The sequence below is a fragment of the Pseudophryne corroboree genome, chromosome 12 (assembly GCF_028390025.1).
Source record: "Pseudophryne corroboree isolate aPseCor3 chromosome 12, aPseCor3.hap2, whole genome shotgun sequence".
Classification (NCBI taxonomy): Eukaryota; Metazoa; Chordata; class Amphibia; order Anura; family Myobatrachidae; genus Pseudophryne; species Pseudophryne corroboree.
This window is the reverse complement of record NC_086455.1, coordinates 7,618,328-7,635,188: the sequence shown is the minus strand read 5'-3', so window position 1 is coordinate 7,635,188 and position 16,861 is coordinate 7,618,328. Positions and strand designations below refer to the sequence as shown.

At 45.6% G+C, this 16,861-nt stretch overlaps 2 protein-coding genes across 2 annotated transcripts; both read right to left on the bottom strand.

The window, feature by feature from the left end:
- Positions 1-2,547: 2,547 nt before the first annotated feature.
- LOC134980923 (DNA damage-regulated autophagy modulator protein 1-like) lies at positions 2,548-7,564 on the bottom strand. Its single transcript, XM_063947953.1, has 8 exons — positions 7,402-7,564; positions 7,189-7,256; positions 6,511-6,647; positions 5,787-5,958; positions 4,303-4,364; positions 4,114-4,197; positions 3,403-3,499; positions 2,548-2,977 (listed from the first exon to the last, which is right to left on the bottom strand). Exons 1-7 carry the CDS (start codon positions 7,527-7,529, stop codon positions 3,413-3,415), a joined length of 738 nt encoding a protein of 245 aa, XP_063804023.1. The 5' UTR covers positions 7,530-7,564; the 3' UTR covers positions 2,548-2,977; positions 3,403-3,412.
- Positions 7,565-9,218: 1,654 nt separating this feature from the next.
- Positions 9,219-14,014, bottom strand: LOC134980922 (DNA damage-regulated autophagy modulator protein 1-like). The gene is made up of 8 exons (XM_063947952.1): positions 13,825-14,014; positions 13,612-13,679; positions 12,844-12,980; positions 12,140-12,311; positions 10,945-11,006; positions 10,756-10,839; positions 10,069-10,165; positions 9,219-9,648 (listed from the first exon to the last, which is right to left on the bottom strand). Exons 1-7 carry the CDS (start codon positions 13,950-13,952, stop codon positions 10,079-10,081), a joined length of 738 nt encoding a protein of 245 aa, XP_063804022.1. The 5' UTR covers positions 13,953-14,014; the 3' UTR covers positions 9,219-9,648; positions 10,069-10,078.
- Between the last annotated feature and the right edge of the window lie 2,847 nt (positions 14,015-16,861).

Sequence of the window (16,861 nt, the reverse complement as noted above, 5' to 3'; positions counted from 1 at the left end):
ACAGGAATTTGCATATTTAGGGGGACATTTACTAAGCAGTGATAAGAGCGGAGAAGTGAGCCAGTGAGAAGTGGCCCCATCAACCAATCAGCAGCTCTGTATAATTTTATAGTATGTAAATTATAGATGTTACTTCAGTGCTGATTGGTTGCCATGGGCAACTTCTCCACTGGCTCACTGGTACTTTATCTCTCCTCACATATATGACCGTTACACGTCACAGGTTTGCTAGACGCTGGTTACACAGAGCACTATTTTTCTGGAACAACTTTGCGCACCCTGATAAATATTACCGTATATACTCGAGTATAAGCCAACTTTTTCAGCACTTTTTTTTGTGCTGAAAAAGCCACCTCGGCTTATACTCGAGTCAGTGACAGGCAGAGGCAGAGCAGTGTAAAGGAGGGACACGAAGCGCACAGCGCGCGGCTCTCCTGTGTCCCTCCTGCATCTCCGGCGGCAGCAGCGGCGGTTCTATTACAGGAAGTACCCGTTCGTGACCTCTGATCACGAACCGGCACTTCCTTTAATAGACCTGCCGCGGCCGCCGAAGATGCAGGAGGGACACAGGAGAGGCGCGTGCTGTGCGCTTCGTGTCCCTCCAGAAGACAGCGCGGGATCGACGGAGGGGTAAGTAACAACACTGTGGGGCATACCTGGCACTTGGGGAGGGAGCATATCTGGCAGCATGAGGGGGTATATGTGGCAGCATGAGGGGACGTATCTGGCAGCATGAGGTGACATATCTGGCAGCATGAGGGGACATATCTGGCAGCATGAGGGGACATATCTGGCAGCATGAGGGGACATATCTGGCAGCATGAGGGGGCATATGTGGCATCATGAGGGGACATATCTGGCAGCATGAGGGGACATATCTGGCAGCATGAGGGGGCATATCTGGCAGCATGAGGGGGCATATGTGGCAGCATGAGGGGCATATGTGGCAGCATGAGGGTCATATGTGGCAGCATGAGGGACATATGTGGCAGCATGAGGGCATATCTGGCACATCAGGCACTGTGGGGGCATATCTGGCAGAGTGGGGGCATATCTGGCAGAGTGGGGGCATATCTGGCAGTGTGGGGGCATATCTGGCAGTGTGGGGGCATATCTGTCACTGTGGGGGCATATCTGGCACTGAGGGCTGTGTACGGCTAGAGCTGCATTTCCCACCCTAGGCTTATACTCGAGTCAATAAGTTTTCCCAGGTTTTTGTGGTAGAATTAGGTGCCTCGGCTTATATTCGGGTCGACTTATACTCGAGTATATACGGTACATTGCTGGCAGATAGGGCTTTCTATAATTATTGAGGTGACGCAAATGATATATTTTTAGTTTAAATGCTTTATATAGGAAAGGAGAGACTCTGATTTCATTAGTGCAAGTGTAGAAAGTTACCCCAAAGCAGGGGTACCACCTGTATGGACTTTATATCAGGTATGACACAGAAATAAAGATCTATTTTACTTGTAAGAATTGTGTTTCTGGTTGTTCCATAGAATAGAACACAACACAACTGACTTTAGTATAACTGATCAGCAAGGAGGCTCTGACTTAGGGCCTAAATGTGCAGCTGCAATTTATGTACAATAGATCCCGTTCCGCATTCAGACTGTAAACTAACAATCACTCTACCTGTGACTTTATATCATTCCCCCTCTTCTTCTTCTTCTGACTTCTCAGAAATATTCCACAGAATTACGTTTGCTCCACGGTAACCTTGATAATATTACTTTGCCGACTGTGTGCACTCTACGGTTGCTATGGTTACTGCATTATATGCAATGTAACAAAGTGCCCGAACAAGGCTCCTTGGCCCGCCATCCCTGCGCATGTGCATCATGACATCACTGAACATGTGTCTGGGGCAGCAAAATTGGCCTAAAGTTGCTTGTATTATTGCCAGTACAGTTCCCTGTATTGTATAGCAGTTATTAGAATGGTCTCTGTATTGTATATCAGTCATTACAATGGTCCATGTATTGTATAACAGTCAATAGAATGGTTCCTGTATTGTATAGCAGTCACTAGAATGGTCCCTGTATTGTATATCAGTTACTAGAATGGTCCCTGTACTGTATAGCAGTCACTAGAATGGTCCCTGTATTGTATAGCAGTTACTAGAATGGTCCCTGTATTGTATAGCAGTCACTAGAATGCTCCCTGTATTGTATAGCAGTCACTAAAATGCTCCCTGTTTTGTATAGCAGTCACTAGAATGGTCCCTGTAGCATATATCAGTCACTAGAATGGTCCCTGTATTGTATAGCAGTCACTAGAATGGTCCCTGTATTGTATAGCAGTCATTAGAATAGTCTCTGCTTTGTCAGAAGTAGCCTGTTTTTGCACTGCATGTGCTGCTAGAAGAGCTGGGGCCACTTGCTTGTGTCTACTACCCAGGCTGAATGTTTCCATCCAGCCCCTGGCTAGGAGGGTGAGAATAGCTATGGTTATAAACATCACAATTATAGAACCTAAGAAAAAAATTCTTAGTCTGTAAAATTGAATATAAATATATATAAAAGAGCCCCACAGACTTTAGATGATAGTTTCAACACATTATTTATTCCATATATTTTTTTGTATTGTGGGAGGAAACCCACGCAAGAACGGGGAGTACATGCAAAATCCACACAGTTAGGGCCATGGTGGTAAATTAGCCCATGTTAGATTCTGCAGCATCCCCATCGCCACCTCTTCATCATCCACATATACTCCTACAGATGTTAGTTGCTGAGATATGGGCAGCATCTTTTCAATGTATTTGTTCATGTCTCTGCATGCAGCACGTCCGTGCAGTATTGCGGCACTCTAACACAGTGGAGTGCGCAGGGTTAGGCGCGCAGTAGCACCTTTGTGATGTCATCCTGCCGGGCACCACAATACTAGAGCAGGATTTAGCACTGGAGTACACTGCCCGCTAACAGTACTGGTGGTATGATCACTATTGGCGCAGTCTGCTGCTGAGGGAGATCTGTGAGAAACAGAAAGGAAAGCAGAGCATGACATTAATAAGGAGCACATCTGTGATAATAAAGAGAAGCGGATCTGGGACTTATGACCGGGAAGGACGGGGATAAGAGAGGGGGAATACATACTGTATGATTGGAATGACCGGCACTAGCAGGAGATAAATATGTGTCTGCTAGCATTTGTGGCCCCAGCACCGGGCAGGAGAAGAGAAGCAGATGGACCTATTTCTCTTACTCTGTAACTAAGTAGGTAGCGCCTGCCGGCAATAAGGTTCTCTAGTGATAGCCTTCCCCATGCACAGTCTATTTACCAAGACTCATGGCGCTACATACTGTATATGTACAGACAAAAGAGCCCCCAGAAGAGCGGATGGCCCTCCCACATCCCGCACCACCCTGGATACACTATGAATGTAGCGCTTGTTACCTGTAATTGCTCACGGGTATTCTGGCCCAGCATGAACCTTTTCCCTCAGACATATCCAGTCCTGATCTAGTTTGCAGGTAAATTTCATACATAACAGCTGTTATAGGAGGAGAGGAAACAAAGAGAACACGTTACTAATACAGCCTATTTATTTCAGCAAGTCAATGGAAATCTAATGGGAATATGTCATAATGATCTCTCTCTCTCTCTCTCTCTCTCTCTCTCTCTCTCTCTCTATCTATATATATATATATATATATATACACACAGGTGTGTAATAGTTCAGTGCTGGGGTTGTGTAGGGATAGATATTGGCTCTGTGCACATTGATGGTTGACATCGAAGATAATAACATTATGGTCCATCAATGGAAGTAAAATATACAATGCTTTATCATCGATGGATTAATCATCGATGGTTCAGGCAAGTACACACTGTATGAGTTGGGTGCGGGCTGGGCTGCTGATTGACAGCTGAGTCTGTCAAGTGTCAAATCAGCTAGATAGACCAACGGAGGCCACCAATAGTGAGAGAACGGGCCAGGCCATCCCAAGGCCGGAGGTGGTCTTCTGACTGACAGCCGAGATCAGCCTGTCAGAAGGACTGCAGCTGCCGGAAGAGTCGCTACATCCGGCTAACACTGCACATGTAAATAACTGGCAAACAAACTCCCAGTAATTATATATATATACATTTATAAAGATATCATACCTGACACTCCGGGGTGTAGGTAAGAATGGTCAGCATGAGGGTAGTTACCCAGATCCATTCTCCAATTGCAGAGATAGTGTTGGCCTTTAATGAAAAAGAACATATGAGAAATGACACACGCGTGTTCCACTATACATAATTGGTAGACACTGATTACATACATGTAGAATGTAATAGGATTATACCTACCGGCAGTACACACACGATTCCTGGATGGCACAGTTTTACAGATGCTATGTAAGAGGCGGTCACTGAGAGGCGGATGTATTAAGGAAAACACCATTATACTGTACAGATGCTTCATCAGGAAGAACAAAGATGTCTCACCCCCCCCCCTCCCCCATAATGTCTAACTGCATAGATTGTAAGCTTGCGAGCAGGGCCTTCCTACCTCTATATATGTCTGTTTTTACCCAGTTTTGTTCTATTACTGTTGATCTAATTGTAAAGCGAAACGGAATATGCTGCACTATATAAGAAACTGCTAATAAATAATAATAATAATAATCGCTGCAGGTACCAAGCAACACGCCAGATAGGATTCTATATCCTATTCCCCAAGCCCGGTACTTCTCCCCTAACATTCTCCAGGGAGCATCTCCTCACATGCTGAGGGCCGCCCAGCACAGTGCAAAGCTGCCCAGCATGTGTGATGCCGCCTCCCGATGCCTCAGCAATTAGATTGTGGACACATCGGAACTAAGATTGACACCTAGCAGCGCAGCCTTGTAGCACTGTCTGGCGGTCTGCCGCCATTTTTTTAAGCGGATCGGCTGCATTTGATGTCACGCAGTCACCCCCCAAAAAAAATGGTTGCGGGTCCTGCTCCCTTTCGATCCACCCTGCCCCTGCAACAATGCACCCTAATACAGGCATGTCAGCTCAATAACACACAGGGCAGGAGACAACAGAGGGGCGCTCACTCATTCTAAGAGGGGCCGCAGAAGCTGTAGACCAGAGATGCCACCTTATCACTTCTGTGCAATCTGGAACTAAGGGGCCAATTTAACATTCAATATTTGTGGTGTATTCCCACAATTTCCCAGAGAACAGCCGTTTCCGGGGGATACCCCAAATGTTAGGTATCACCTCAATGTATGAAGGAGGGACTGCAGCGGGTATCTCCAATGTCAGCTGCAGCCCCACCATTTCCGCCTGCAGCTGCAGGCCCCATAGGTTTGTATGAGGGATGCGGTTTGGCCCCCGCAGCTAACTCCATCTGAAGATGGCATTGTACTGCTGTAGGCTATGTAGCCCATACTTGCCTACCTGACCCTCTCCATGAGGGAGAAAATGCTCTGTTCCTGGACTCTCCTGGTAATGTATGATTGCCATCACCTGTGGTGAGCTAGGTAATTGATAAGAAAGGTGTTTCACCACAGGTGATGGCAATCATACATTACCAGGAAAGTCCAGGAGCAGAGCATTTTCTCCCTCATGGAGAGGGTCAGGTAGGCAAGTATGATGTAGTCCTCACCAGCAATGGCCGCCGCACATGCGCTGTCAGTGGAGTCCCACTACCGCTCCAAGCACATCGCTGGGCGGGCCCTGTGAGTATATTTATGGGGGTGAGGGAGACATTCTCCATAGAGTAGTAGGGAGGAAGGGCCGGAGGGGGCGGGAACATCTGATCACACACGTCTGTCACATGGTCTATCACATGGAAAGGATACATGTCAGAGAAGTTATTATCGCCATCGCGCATATCACGCTTCTGAGGCGCCTGAGGTGTTTGCTGCACTGGGACACTGTGTACAGGAAGAAGGCCTGGCAGATGCTGTACATGGTGCCTGGAACAATTGCCAGCAATGTCCCTATGAGGTGCAGAGTTGGATATGGCTTCACCTGAAATAAAAGCAGACACGGCGTATGTGAGCTTATCATTCAGTATTGTCATTGTATACAATTATCCGGTAACTGTTACGCAGTTCGTCCAGGCTGCATCATAACATACAGGGCCTGACAATGAGTCGCATGGAGAAGTGCGCGCAGCGCCACCTACTGGCGGTCACCCATCTGTGACTATATACAAATGCAGCTACAAGCTCCTCCCAGTCACCGCCCCCAGGAACGCCCATCGGTATTCTGTTACTATTATCCTGATAAATCAGTGATATCGCCGCTGCTACCTCTGGGTTATCGCTGTGTAATACCGTCCTCACAGTCCGCTATGGGGACAGCACCGCTGAGCAATGTATGAAGTACCGGACAGCATAACATCAGCTCAGGACGGTGCCACGCTTATACACACAGCTGATGAGGGGACTATGTTACGGCTTCCCATCCATTAGCCTGGGTGCCATATAATCAGCGATGGATGGGAGGGGAGTGTGGGGGGGAGGGGGGAGGGGAGTGGGGGGGGGGTTATTATAAGATGCCTTTGTTGAGTTTACAAACCTGAAAAATGCCAAGAATCATCATTCCTGCACAGGTTGTCCATCCAGCCAGGAGAAGGATAATCTGCGCAATAGGGCGCCCGTTTTCACTGCTAAGTACAGTCATGCGCTTGTACATTACGTACATGGTCAGTACCCCTGAAACAGCGACAATAAATCATATCAGCCCATCAGTTTTACATTAGTTCCTAAATAACAATACCATAACAATGGCGCACACAGGGGGGGACTCTGAGTACCTACGATGGGTATGTAACCGTGTGGGTATGTGTTTGTATGTATGTATGTATGTATGTATGTATGTATGTATGTATGTATGCTTTATGTATATATTGATATACTAGTGTGTGTGTGTGTGTGTGTGTGTATATATATATATATATTTATCCTGTATATGTATATATAAATAGTGAGGGAGAGAGATGTTAGAAAGCATGAAACATCTGCTCCAGTTGCTATGGGCAACTTCTCTACTGTGTTCACTGCTCGGTACATCAACCACCAAGGGGAGATGTATTATGTCTTGGAGAGAGATGACAATTAGGAGCTGATTGGTTGCTACTTTATCCTTCTACACTATGTGTATATAAAGATAGATAGATAGATAGATAGATAGATAGATAGATAGATAGATAGATAGATAGATAGATAGATAGATAGATAGATATGAGACACTTACCAAGGACCGCAGAGATGCAAAACACGACTGTGAAAACCACGGACTCGGGATAGTATGCTCCGGTACTACTGTGAAGAGAATAAACATAGAAGTGTATATTATTCCTGCACAGTAACTGTGTGATTTATATTTCCGCATTACCCAGGCCTTGCCATGCGCTCTGTCTGTGTATTACAGCCTGATATATTACTATATTATTAGTACATAGCTTACCAGATATAGGGTACAAGTTCCTGTAAATGTCCTCCAATTAGGGTCATGCATAGGGTGGTGATGACACCTACACACATCCACGTTACCCAGAGGCAGGGTAAGAATGCTAAACTAGGGATTTCCATCATATGATCAGAGTAATCCACTATACGTCTCGTTCTCTCGCTCCTTTACTACCTATCAAAAGGAAAACTGTATTTCCAGCACTTACTAAGGATCACAGCAGTGATGTCATAAAGCTCAGTGATGTCATAGTTGTGTCACATACAGGAATTTGCATATTTAGGGGGACATTTACTAAGCAGTGATAAGAGCGGAGAAGTGAGCCAGTGAGAAGTGATCAACCAATCAGCAGCTCTGTATAAATTTTATAGTATGTAAATTATAGATGTTACTTCAGTGCTGATTGGTTGCCATGCGCAACTTCTCCACTGGCTCACTGGTACTTTATCTCTCCTCACATATACGACCGATACACGTCACAGGTTTGCTAGGCGCTGGTTACACAGAGCACTATTTTTCTGGAACAACTTTGCGCACCCTGATAAATATTACATTGCTGGCAGATAGGGCTTTCTATATTTATTGAGGTGACGCAAATGATATATTTTTAGTTTAAATGCTCTATATAGGAAAGGAGAGACTCTGATGTCATTAGTACAAGTGTAGAAAGTTACCCCAAAGCAGGGGTACCACCTGTATGTACTTTATATCAGGTATGACACAGAAATAAAGATCTATTTTACTTGTAAGAATTGTGTTTCTGGTTGTTCCATAGAATAGAACACAACTGACTGTAGTATAACTGATCAGCAAGGAGGCTCTGACTTAGGGCCTAAATGTGCAGCTGCAATTTATGTACAATAGATCCCGTTCCGCATTCAGACTGTAAACTAACAATCACTCTACCTGTGACTTTATATCATTCCCCCTCTTCTTCTTCTTCTGACTTCTCAGAAATATTCCACAGAATTACGTTTGCTCCACGGTAACCTTGATAATATTACTTTGCCGACTGTGTGCACTCTACGGTTGCTATGGTTACTGCATTATATGCAATGTAACAAAGTGCCCGAACAAGGCTCCTTGGCCCGCCATCCCTGCGCATGTGCATCATGACATGACTGAACATGTGTCTGGGGCAGGAAAATGGGCCTAAAGTTGCTTGTATTATTGCCAGTACAGTTCCCTGTATCGTATAGCAGTTATTAGAATGGTCTCTGTATTGTATATCAGTCATTACAATGGTCCATGTATTGTATAACAGTCAATAGAATGGTTCCTGTATTGTATAGCAGTCACTAGAATGGTCCCTGTATTGTATATCAGTTACTAGAATGGTCCCTGTACTGTATAGCAGTCACTAGAATGGTCCCTGTATTGTATAGCAGTTACTAGAATGGTCCCTGTATTGTATAGCAGTCACTAGAATGCTCCCTGTATTGTATAGCAGTCACTAAAATGCTCCCTGTTTTGTATAGCAGTCACTAGAATGGTCCCTGTAGCATATATCAGTCACTAGAATGGTGTCTGTATTGTATAGCAGTCACTAGAATGGTCCCTGTATTGTATAGCAGTCATTAGAATAGTCTCTGCTTTGTCAGAAGTAGCCTGTTTTTGCACTGCATGTGCTGGTAGAAGAGCTGGGGCCACTTGCTTGTGTCTACTCCCCAGGCTGAATGTTTCCATCCAGCCCCTGGCTAGGAGGGTGAGAATAGCTATGGTTATAAACATCACAATTATAGAACCTAAGAAAAAAATTCTTAGTCTGTAAAATTGAATATAAATATATATAAAAGAGCCCCACAGACTTTAGATGATAGTTCAACACATTATTTATTCCATATATTTTTTTGTATTGTGGGAGGAAACCCACGCAAGAACGGGGAGTACATGCAAAATCCACACAGTTAGGGCCATGGTGGTAAATGAGCCCATGTTAGATTCTGCAGCATCCCCATCGCCACCTCTTCATCATCCACATATACTCCTACAGATGTTAGTTGCTGAGATATGGGCAGCATCTTTTCAATGTACTTGTTCATGTCTCTGCATGCAGCACGTCCGTGCAGTATTGCAGCACTCTAACACAGTGGAGTGCGCAGGGTTAGGCGCGCAGTAGCACCTTTGTGATGTCATCCTGCCGGGCACCACAATACTAGAGCAGGATTTAGCACTGGAGTACACTGCCCGCTAACAGTACTGGTGGTATAATCACTATTGGCGCAGTCTGCTGCTGAGGGAGATCTGTGAGAAACAGAAAGGAAAGCAGAGCATGACATTAATGAGGAGCACATCTGTGATAATAAAGAGAAGCGGATCTGGGACTTATGACCGGGAGGGAAGGGGATAAGAGAGGGGGAATACATACTGTATGATTGGAATGACCGGCACTAGCAGGAGATAAATATGTGTCTGCTAGCATTTGTGGCCCCAGCACCGGGCAGGAGAAGAGAAGCAGATGGACATATTTATCTTACTCTGAAATAGATAGCGCCTGCCGGCAATAAGGTTCTCCAGCGATAGCCTTCCCCATGCACAGTCTATTTACCAAGACTCATGGCGCTACATACTGTATATGTACAGACAAAAGAGCCCCCAGAAGAGCGGATGGCCCTCCCACATCCCGCACCACCCTGGATACACTATGAATGTAGCGCTTGTTACCTGTAATTGCTCACGGGTATTCTGGCCCAGCATGAACCTTTTCCCTCAGACATATCCAGTCCTGATCTAGTTTGCAGGTAAATTTCATACATAACAGCTGTTATAGGAGGAGAGGAAACAAAGAGAACACGTTACTAATACAGCCTATTTATTTCAGCAAGTCAATGGAAATCTAATGGGAATATGTCATAATGATCTATATATATATATATATATATATATATATATACACACACAGGTGTGTAATAGTTCAGTGCTGGGGTTGTGTAGGGATGGATCTTGGCTCTGTGCACATTGATGGTTGACATCGAAGATAATAACATTATGGTCCATCAATGGAAGTAAAATATACAATGCTTTATCATCGATGGATTAACCATCGATGGTTCAGGCAAGTACACACTGTATGAGCCAGAGTTGGGTGCGGGCTGGGCTGCTAATTGACAGCTGAGTCTGTCAAGTGTCAAATCAGCTAGATAGACCAACGGAGGCCACCAATGGTGAGAGAACGGGCCAGGCCATCCCAAGGCCGGAGGTGGTCTTCTGACTGACAGCCGAGATCAGCCTGTCAAAAGGACTGCAGCTGCCGGAAGAGTCGCTACATCCGGATAACACTGCACATGTAAATAACTGGCAAACAAAATCCCAGTAATTATATATATATATACATTTATAAAGATATCATACCTGACACTCCGGGATGTAGGTAAGAATGGTCAGCATGAGGGTAGTTACCCAGATCCATTCTCCAATTGCAGAGATAGTGTTGGCCTGTAATGAAAAAGAACATATGAGAAATGACACACGCGTGTTCCACTACACATAATTGGTAGACACTGATTACATACATGTAGAATGTAATAGGATTATACCTACCGGCAGTACACACACGATTCCTGGATGGCACAGTTTTACAGATGCTATGTAAGAGGCGGTCACTGAGAGGCGGATGTATTAAGGAAAACATCATTGTACTGTACAAATGCTTCATCAGGAAGAACAAAGATGTCTCACCCCCCCCCCCCTCCCCCATAATGTCTAGCTGCATAGAGTGTAAGCTTGCGAGCAGGGCCTTCCTACCTCTATATCTGTCTGTTTTTACCCAGTTTTGTTCTATTACTGTTGATCTAATTGTAAAGCGAAACGGAATATGCTGCACTATATAAGAAACTGTTATTAAATAATAAAAATAATAATAATAGCTGCAGGTACCAAGTAACACGCCAGATAGGGTTCTATATCCTATTCCCCAAGCCCGGTACTTCTCCCCTAACATTCTCCAGGGAGCATCTCCTCACATGCTGAGGGCCGCCCAGCACAGTGCAAAGCTGCCCAGCATGTGTGAGGCCGCCTCCCGATGCCTCAGCAATTAGATTGTGGACACATCGGAACTAAGATTGACACCTAGCAGCGCAGCCTTGCAGCACTGTCTGGCGGTCTGCCGCCATTTTTTTAAGCGGATCGGCTGCATTTGATGTCACGCAGTCACCCCCCGAAAATGGTTGCGGGTCCTGCCCCCTTTCGATCCACCCCCGCCCCTGCAACAATGCCCCCTAATACAGGCATGTCAGCTCAATAACACACAGGGCTGGAGACAACAGAGGGGCGCTCACTCATTCTAAGAGGGGCCGCAGAAGCTCATACTTGCCTACCTGACCCTCTCCATGAGGAGAAAATGCTCTGTTCCTGGACTTTCCTGGTAATGTATGATTGCCATCACCTGTGGTGAGCTAGTTAATTGATAAGAAAGGTATTTCACCACAGGTGATGGCAATCATACATTACCAGGAAAGTCCAGGAACAGAGCATTTTCTCCCTCATGGAGGGGGTCAGGTAGGCAAGTATGATGTAGCCCCCACCAGCAATGGCCGCCACACATGCGCTGTCAGTGGATTGCGCACGCGCAGGAGTCCCACTGCCGCTCCAAGCACATCGCTGGGCGGGCCCTGTGAGTATATTTATGGGGGTGAGGGAGACATTCTCCATAGAGTAGTAGGGAGGAAGGGCCGGAGGGGGCGGGAACATCTGATCACACACGTCTGTCACATGGTCTATCACATGGAAAGGATACATGTCAGAGAAGTTATTATCGCCATCGCGCATATCACGCTTCTGAGGCGCCTGAGGTGTTTGCTGCACTGGGACACTGTGTACAGGAAGAAGGCCTGGCACATGCTGTACATGGTGCCTGGAACAATTGCCAGCAATGTCCCTATGAGGTGCAGAGTTGGATATGGCTTCACCTGAAATAAAAGCAGACACGGCGTATGTGAGCTTATCATTCAGTATTGTCATTGTATACAATTATCCGGTAAATGTTACGCAGGTCGTCCAGGCTGCATCATAACATACAGGGCCTGATACTGAGTCGCATGGAGAAGTGCACGCAGCGCCACCTACTGGCGGTCACCCATCTGTGACTATATACAAATGCAGCTACAAGCTCCTCCCAGTCACCGCCCCCAGGAACGCCCATCAGTATTCTGTTACTATTATTCTGATAAATCAGTGATATCGCCGCTACTACCTCTGGGTTATCGCTGTGTAATGCCGTCCTCACAGTCCGCTATGGGGACAGCACCGCTGAGCAATGTATGAAGTACCGGACAGCATAACATCAGCTCAGGACGGTGCCACGCTTATACACAGCTGATAAGGGGACTATGTTACGGCTTCCATCCATTAGCCTGGGTGCCATATAATCAGCGATGGATGGGAGGGGAGTGTGGGGGGGAGGGGGGGGGGGGTTAAGATGCCTTTGTTGAGTTTACAAACCTGAAAAATGCCAAGAATCATCATTCCTGCACAGGTTGTCCATCCAGCCAGGAGAAGGATAATCTGCGCAATAGGGCGCCCGTTTTCACTGCTAAGTACAGTCATGCGCTTGTACATTACGTACATTGTCAGTACCCCTGAAACAGCGACAATAAATCATATCAGCCCATCAGTTTTACATTAGTTCCTAAAGAACAATACCATAACAATGGCGCACACAGGGGGGGAGTCTGAGTACCTAAGAACCCCCCTCAGGGGCTGATTTTTTTATTTTAGACATGGAAACAGCTGTGTGGGTATGTGTGTGTACTTATGTAATGTATGTATGTATGTATGTATGTATGTATGTATGTATGTGTGTGTGTATATATGTATGTACTAAACTAATGTGTATGTATGTATATATATATATTTATTATATATATATATTTCTACACTTTATCACAATATATCTATAAATATAAATATATATATATATATATATATATATATATACACACACACACACACACACACACACACACACACACACACACACACACACACACTATACTGGTAGGTTAATTGGATCCCAACAAAAATTAACCCTAGTGTGAATGTGTATGTACATGTGATAGGGAATATAGAGTGTAAGCTCCACTGGGGCAGGGACTTATGTGAATGGGCAAATATTCACTGTACAGCGCTGCGGAATATGTGTGTGCTATACAAATAACTGGTAACAAATAAATAAATATATATATATATATATTTATACGAGACACTTACCAAGGACCGCAGAGATGCAAAACACGACTGTGAAAACCACGGACTCGGGATAGTATGCTCCGGTACTACTGTGAAGAGAATAAACATAGAAGTGTATATTATTCCTGCACAGTAACTGTGTGATTTATATTTCCGCATTACCCAGGCCTTGCCATGCGCTCTGTCTGTGTATTACAGCCTGATATATTACTATATTATTAGTACATAGCTTACCAGATATAGGGTACAAGTTCCTGTAAATGTCCTCCAATTAGGGTCATGCATAGGGTGGTGATGACACCTACACACATCCACGTTACCCAGAGGCAGGGTAAGAACGCTAAACTAGGGATTTCCATCATATGATCAGAGTAATCCACTATACGTCTCGTTCTCTCGCTCCTTTACTACCTATCAAAAGGAAAACTGTATTTCCAGCACTTACTAAGGCTCACAGCAGTGATGTCATAAAGCTCAGTGATGTCATAGTTGTGTCACATACAGGAATTTGCATATTTAAAGCTTCATGCAAATTTTTAGACGAGTTTATTTTATTTTTTTACATGTTTATCAAGCAAATACAATTGTACGTTATATTTACCTGGCACAAAGCTGTATTGATGACTGGGCAGATTGGGGGGATTTATTAAAGTTTGGAGAGATAAAGTACTAACCACTCAGCTGCTAACAGTCACTGTACAGCCTCTGGGGCCTATGTACTAAGCAAGCCTTAGGGAGGGATAAAGTTGATGGAGATAAAGTAGCAGCCAATCAGCTCCGACCTGTCATGTTTCAAACACAGCCTGTAACATGACAGTTGGGAGCTGATTGTCTTGTACTTTATCTCCGTCTACTGTTTCACTCTTCAAGTCTTAGTACATAGATCCCTAGGTCTGATGAGCTCCTTCTGTATATATTGTACAGGCCGCTGAGGTTATTAGATATCATTATATCATGTTATTATCACTGAGGTTATATTAGGCGCTGCTTATTATAAGACACTGGGTGCAGTGGTCCCGTCATGGGGCGCCAGGCCTGGAGTGTGTGTAGGCAGAGATGAGACGAGGACACCAGTAATGGTGCTGCATGTAAAAGCCTCTTTCCAAGAACAGACATCTGGAGATGAAAGCAGCCGATGGTCAGACAGATCACTCATCTTCACAGACACCTCCGGGGGCAGATGGGCGACATGTCACGTACGCACCGCTCTGCTTCTCAGCTCTCAGTCCTGCCTGTGCCATCATTTATCTGCCCACCCCGGGACAGGGGTAAGGGAGGGGGAGACACTCACCTCTCAGAGACCTGCATTATCTCAGTAATAAATGCAATGGTACAATCCATGATCAAGTGAAATAATCAGCTCCACCTGTGGATCTTTTAAAATGTATCAGTGAGTAATGAGTACACCTGTGTAGCTGCAAGGTGACCTGGAAAACATGACCTGTTGGGGGTCCTTGAAGACAGAGTTTGGGAACCACTGCTCCAATCCATACAGCACATTTCTGCTGCGCAAGACTGAAACACCGTCGCTGATTGAGGCATTGACGGTTTCATGCACGCTCGACAGAAGCAGCCGCGGGTCGCAGTTAGCATTAGGCAGCGGGAGTCTGCCACAGGTGTCCACCATCGGAAGCTTCACATCAATGGTAAAACTAGTTACCATTGACATCAGATCACTGATGGCTTTTAATCATCATTGGTTGATGGCCAACCCTCAGAGCCAAATTAATAACAGGGCAGCTGTCATCAGCATTGTAGGCATTGCGGCATAATGTGAATTGGGGCCTCTGTGCGGCATAATGTGAACTGGGGTCTCTGTACGGCATAATGTGAACTGGGGCCTCTGTGCGGCATAATGTGAACTGGGGCCTCTGTGTGGCATAATGTGCCCTGGGGGCCTCTGTGTGGCATAATGTGAACTGGGGCCTTTGTGTGGGATAATGTGCAGTGCAGCATAATGTGAACTGGGGCCTCTGTGCGGCATAATGTGCGATGGGGCCTCTGTGCGGCATAATGTGAACTGGGGCCTCTGTGTGGCATAATGTGCGATGGGGCCTCTGTGCGGCATAATGTGAACTGGGGCCTCTGTGCGGCATAATGTGAACTGGGGCCTCTGTGCGGCATAATGTGAACTGGGGCCTCTGTGCGGCATAATGTGCACTGGGGGGCACTGCAGTGTATGTAACCCATGTATAGTGCAGGGAGTATTTACACATTGTACTTTGCAATAACATCCCCAACGTACCAAAACGACAATTTTATTGGTAGGGGCGCTTGCAAGTTAGTTGCTCTGGGGCCCTCACAAACCTTAAACTGGCCCTGCCAATCCTTAACCATATGTGTGTGACTCCAGCTGCCACATTTTATCCTTTATACAAACTACCATATACATTCCTATATGAAATGGGTGCACTCACAAAGGCAAATACACATTATAAATCCACCAACAAGGGGTGCACTAGTAATTTACCCTATGGTGCCAGGGAAATGGCCATATTGTTAATGACCGCATCTTCCTACACCGCCCTAATCGTGTATCCCAACACGACTGCCGCAATGCAAGGGACGTTCTGCTGTAAAGTTTGATGAAGTCATAGACAGCTGATAGATGAGGCACTGGCAGAGGTCTGCAATCCCTGTACGGTACATGTGAGGAGGCTGGAAAGGGACATCGACGTTCCGTGAAATGGCAGCGTCAGCGCCTGGGAACGAGTGTCTTGTGGGTCGTACGGATCAGACGTGTCTCATAGCTACATTCCCTTATTAGCCGATGTGTCTGACACAGAGACATAGCAGTTACAGAGCGTCCGGGGACCGCGCTGCACATCCGCTACATCGCAGAGCAAGTTTATGTTCTGCACCAAGGGAAAACAGTTATTATAATGAACCATATGTCCGCTTTGATCTCACCATACAAGGCCGGACCGCTGAGATATCCCATATCAGCCAATACTAGTAAAAGCTTCTGAGAGAAGCTAAACGGTATTTAGTACACTTTGTATTTCCCATGTGCTGTCAGGGTCACTGACAGGAATCTCTGGCCCTGTGCGTCTTCCGGCCCCAAGGGTGCAATGAGGCCCATAGTTCCTGACTGCTCACTGCCCCATGATGCATCGGTAGTTGCAGCAAAAGTCGGTGCCACTCACGTAGCCTGCGAGGACTGTGAACCAATAAGAACCCACATATCTCCATACATTCTTTCTCACACTTTGGGGGAGATGTACTAAGCCTGAAAAGTGATAAATATCACTGTGATAAAGCACCAGCCAAT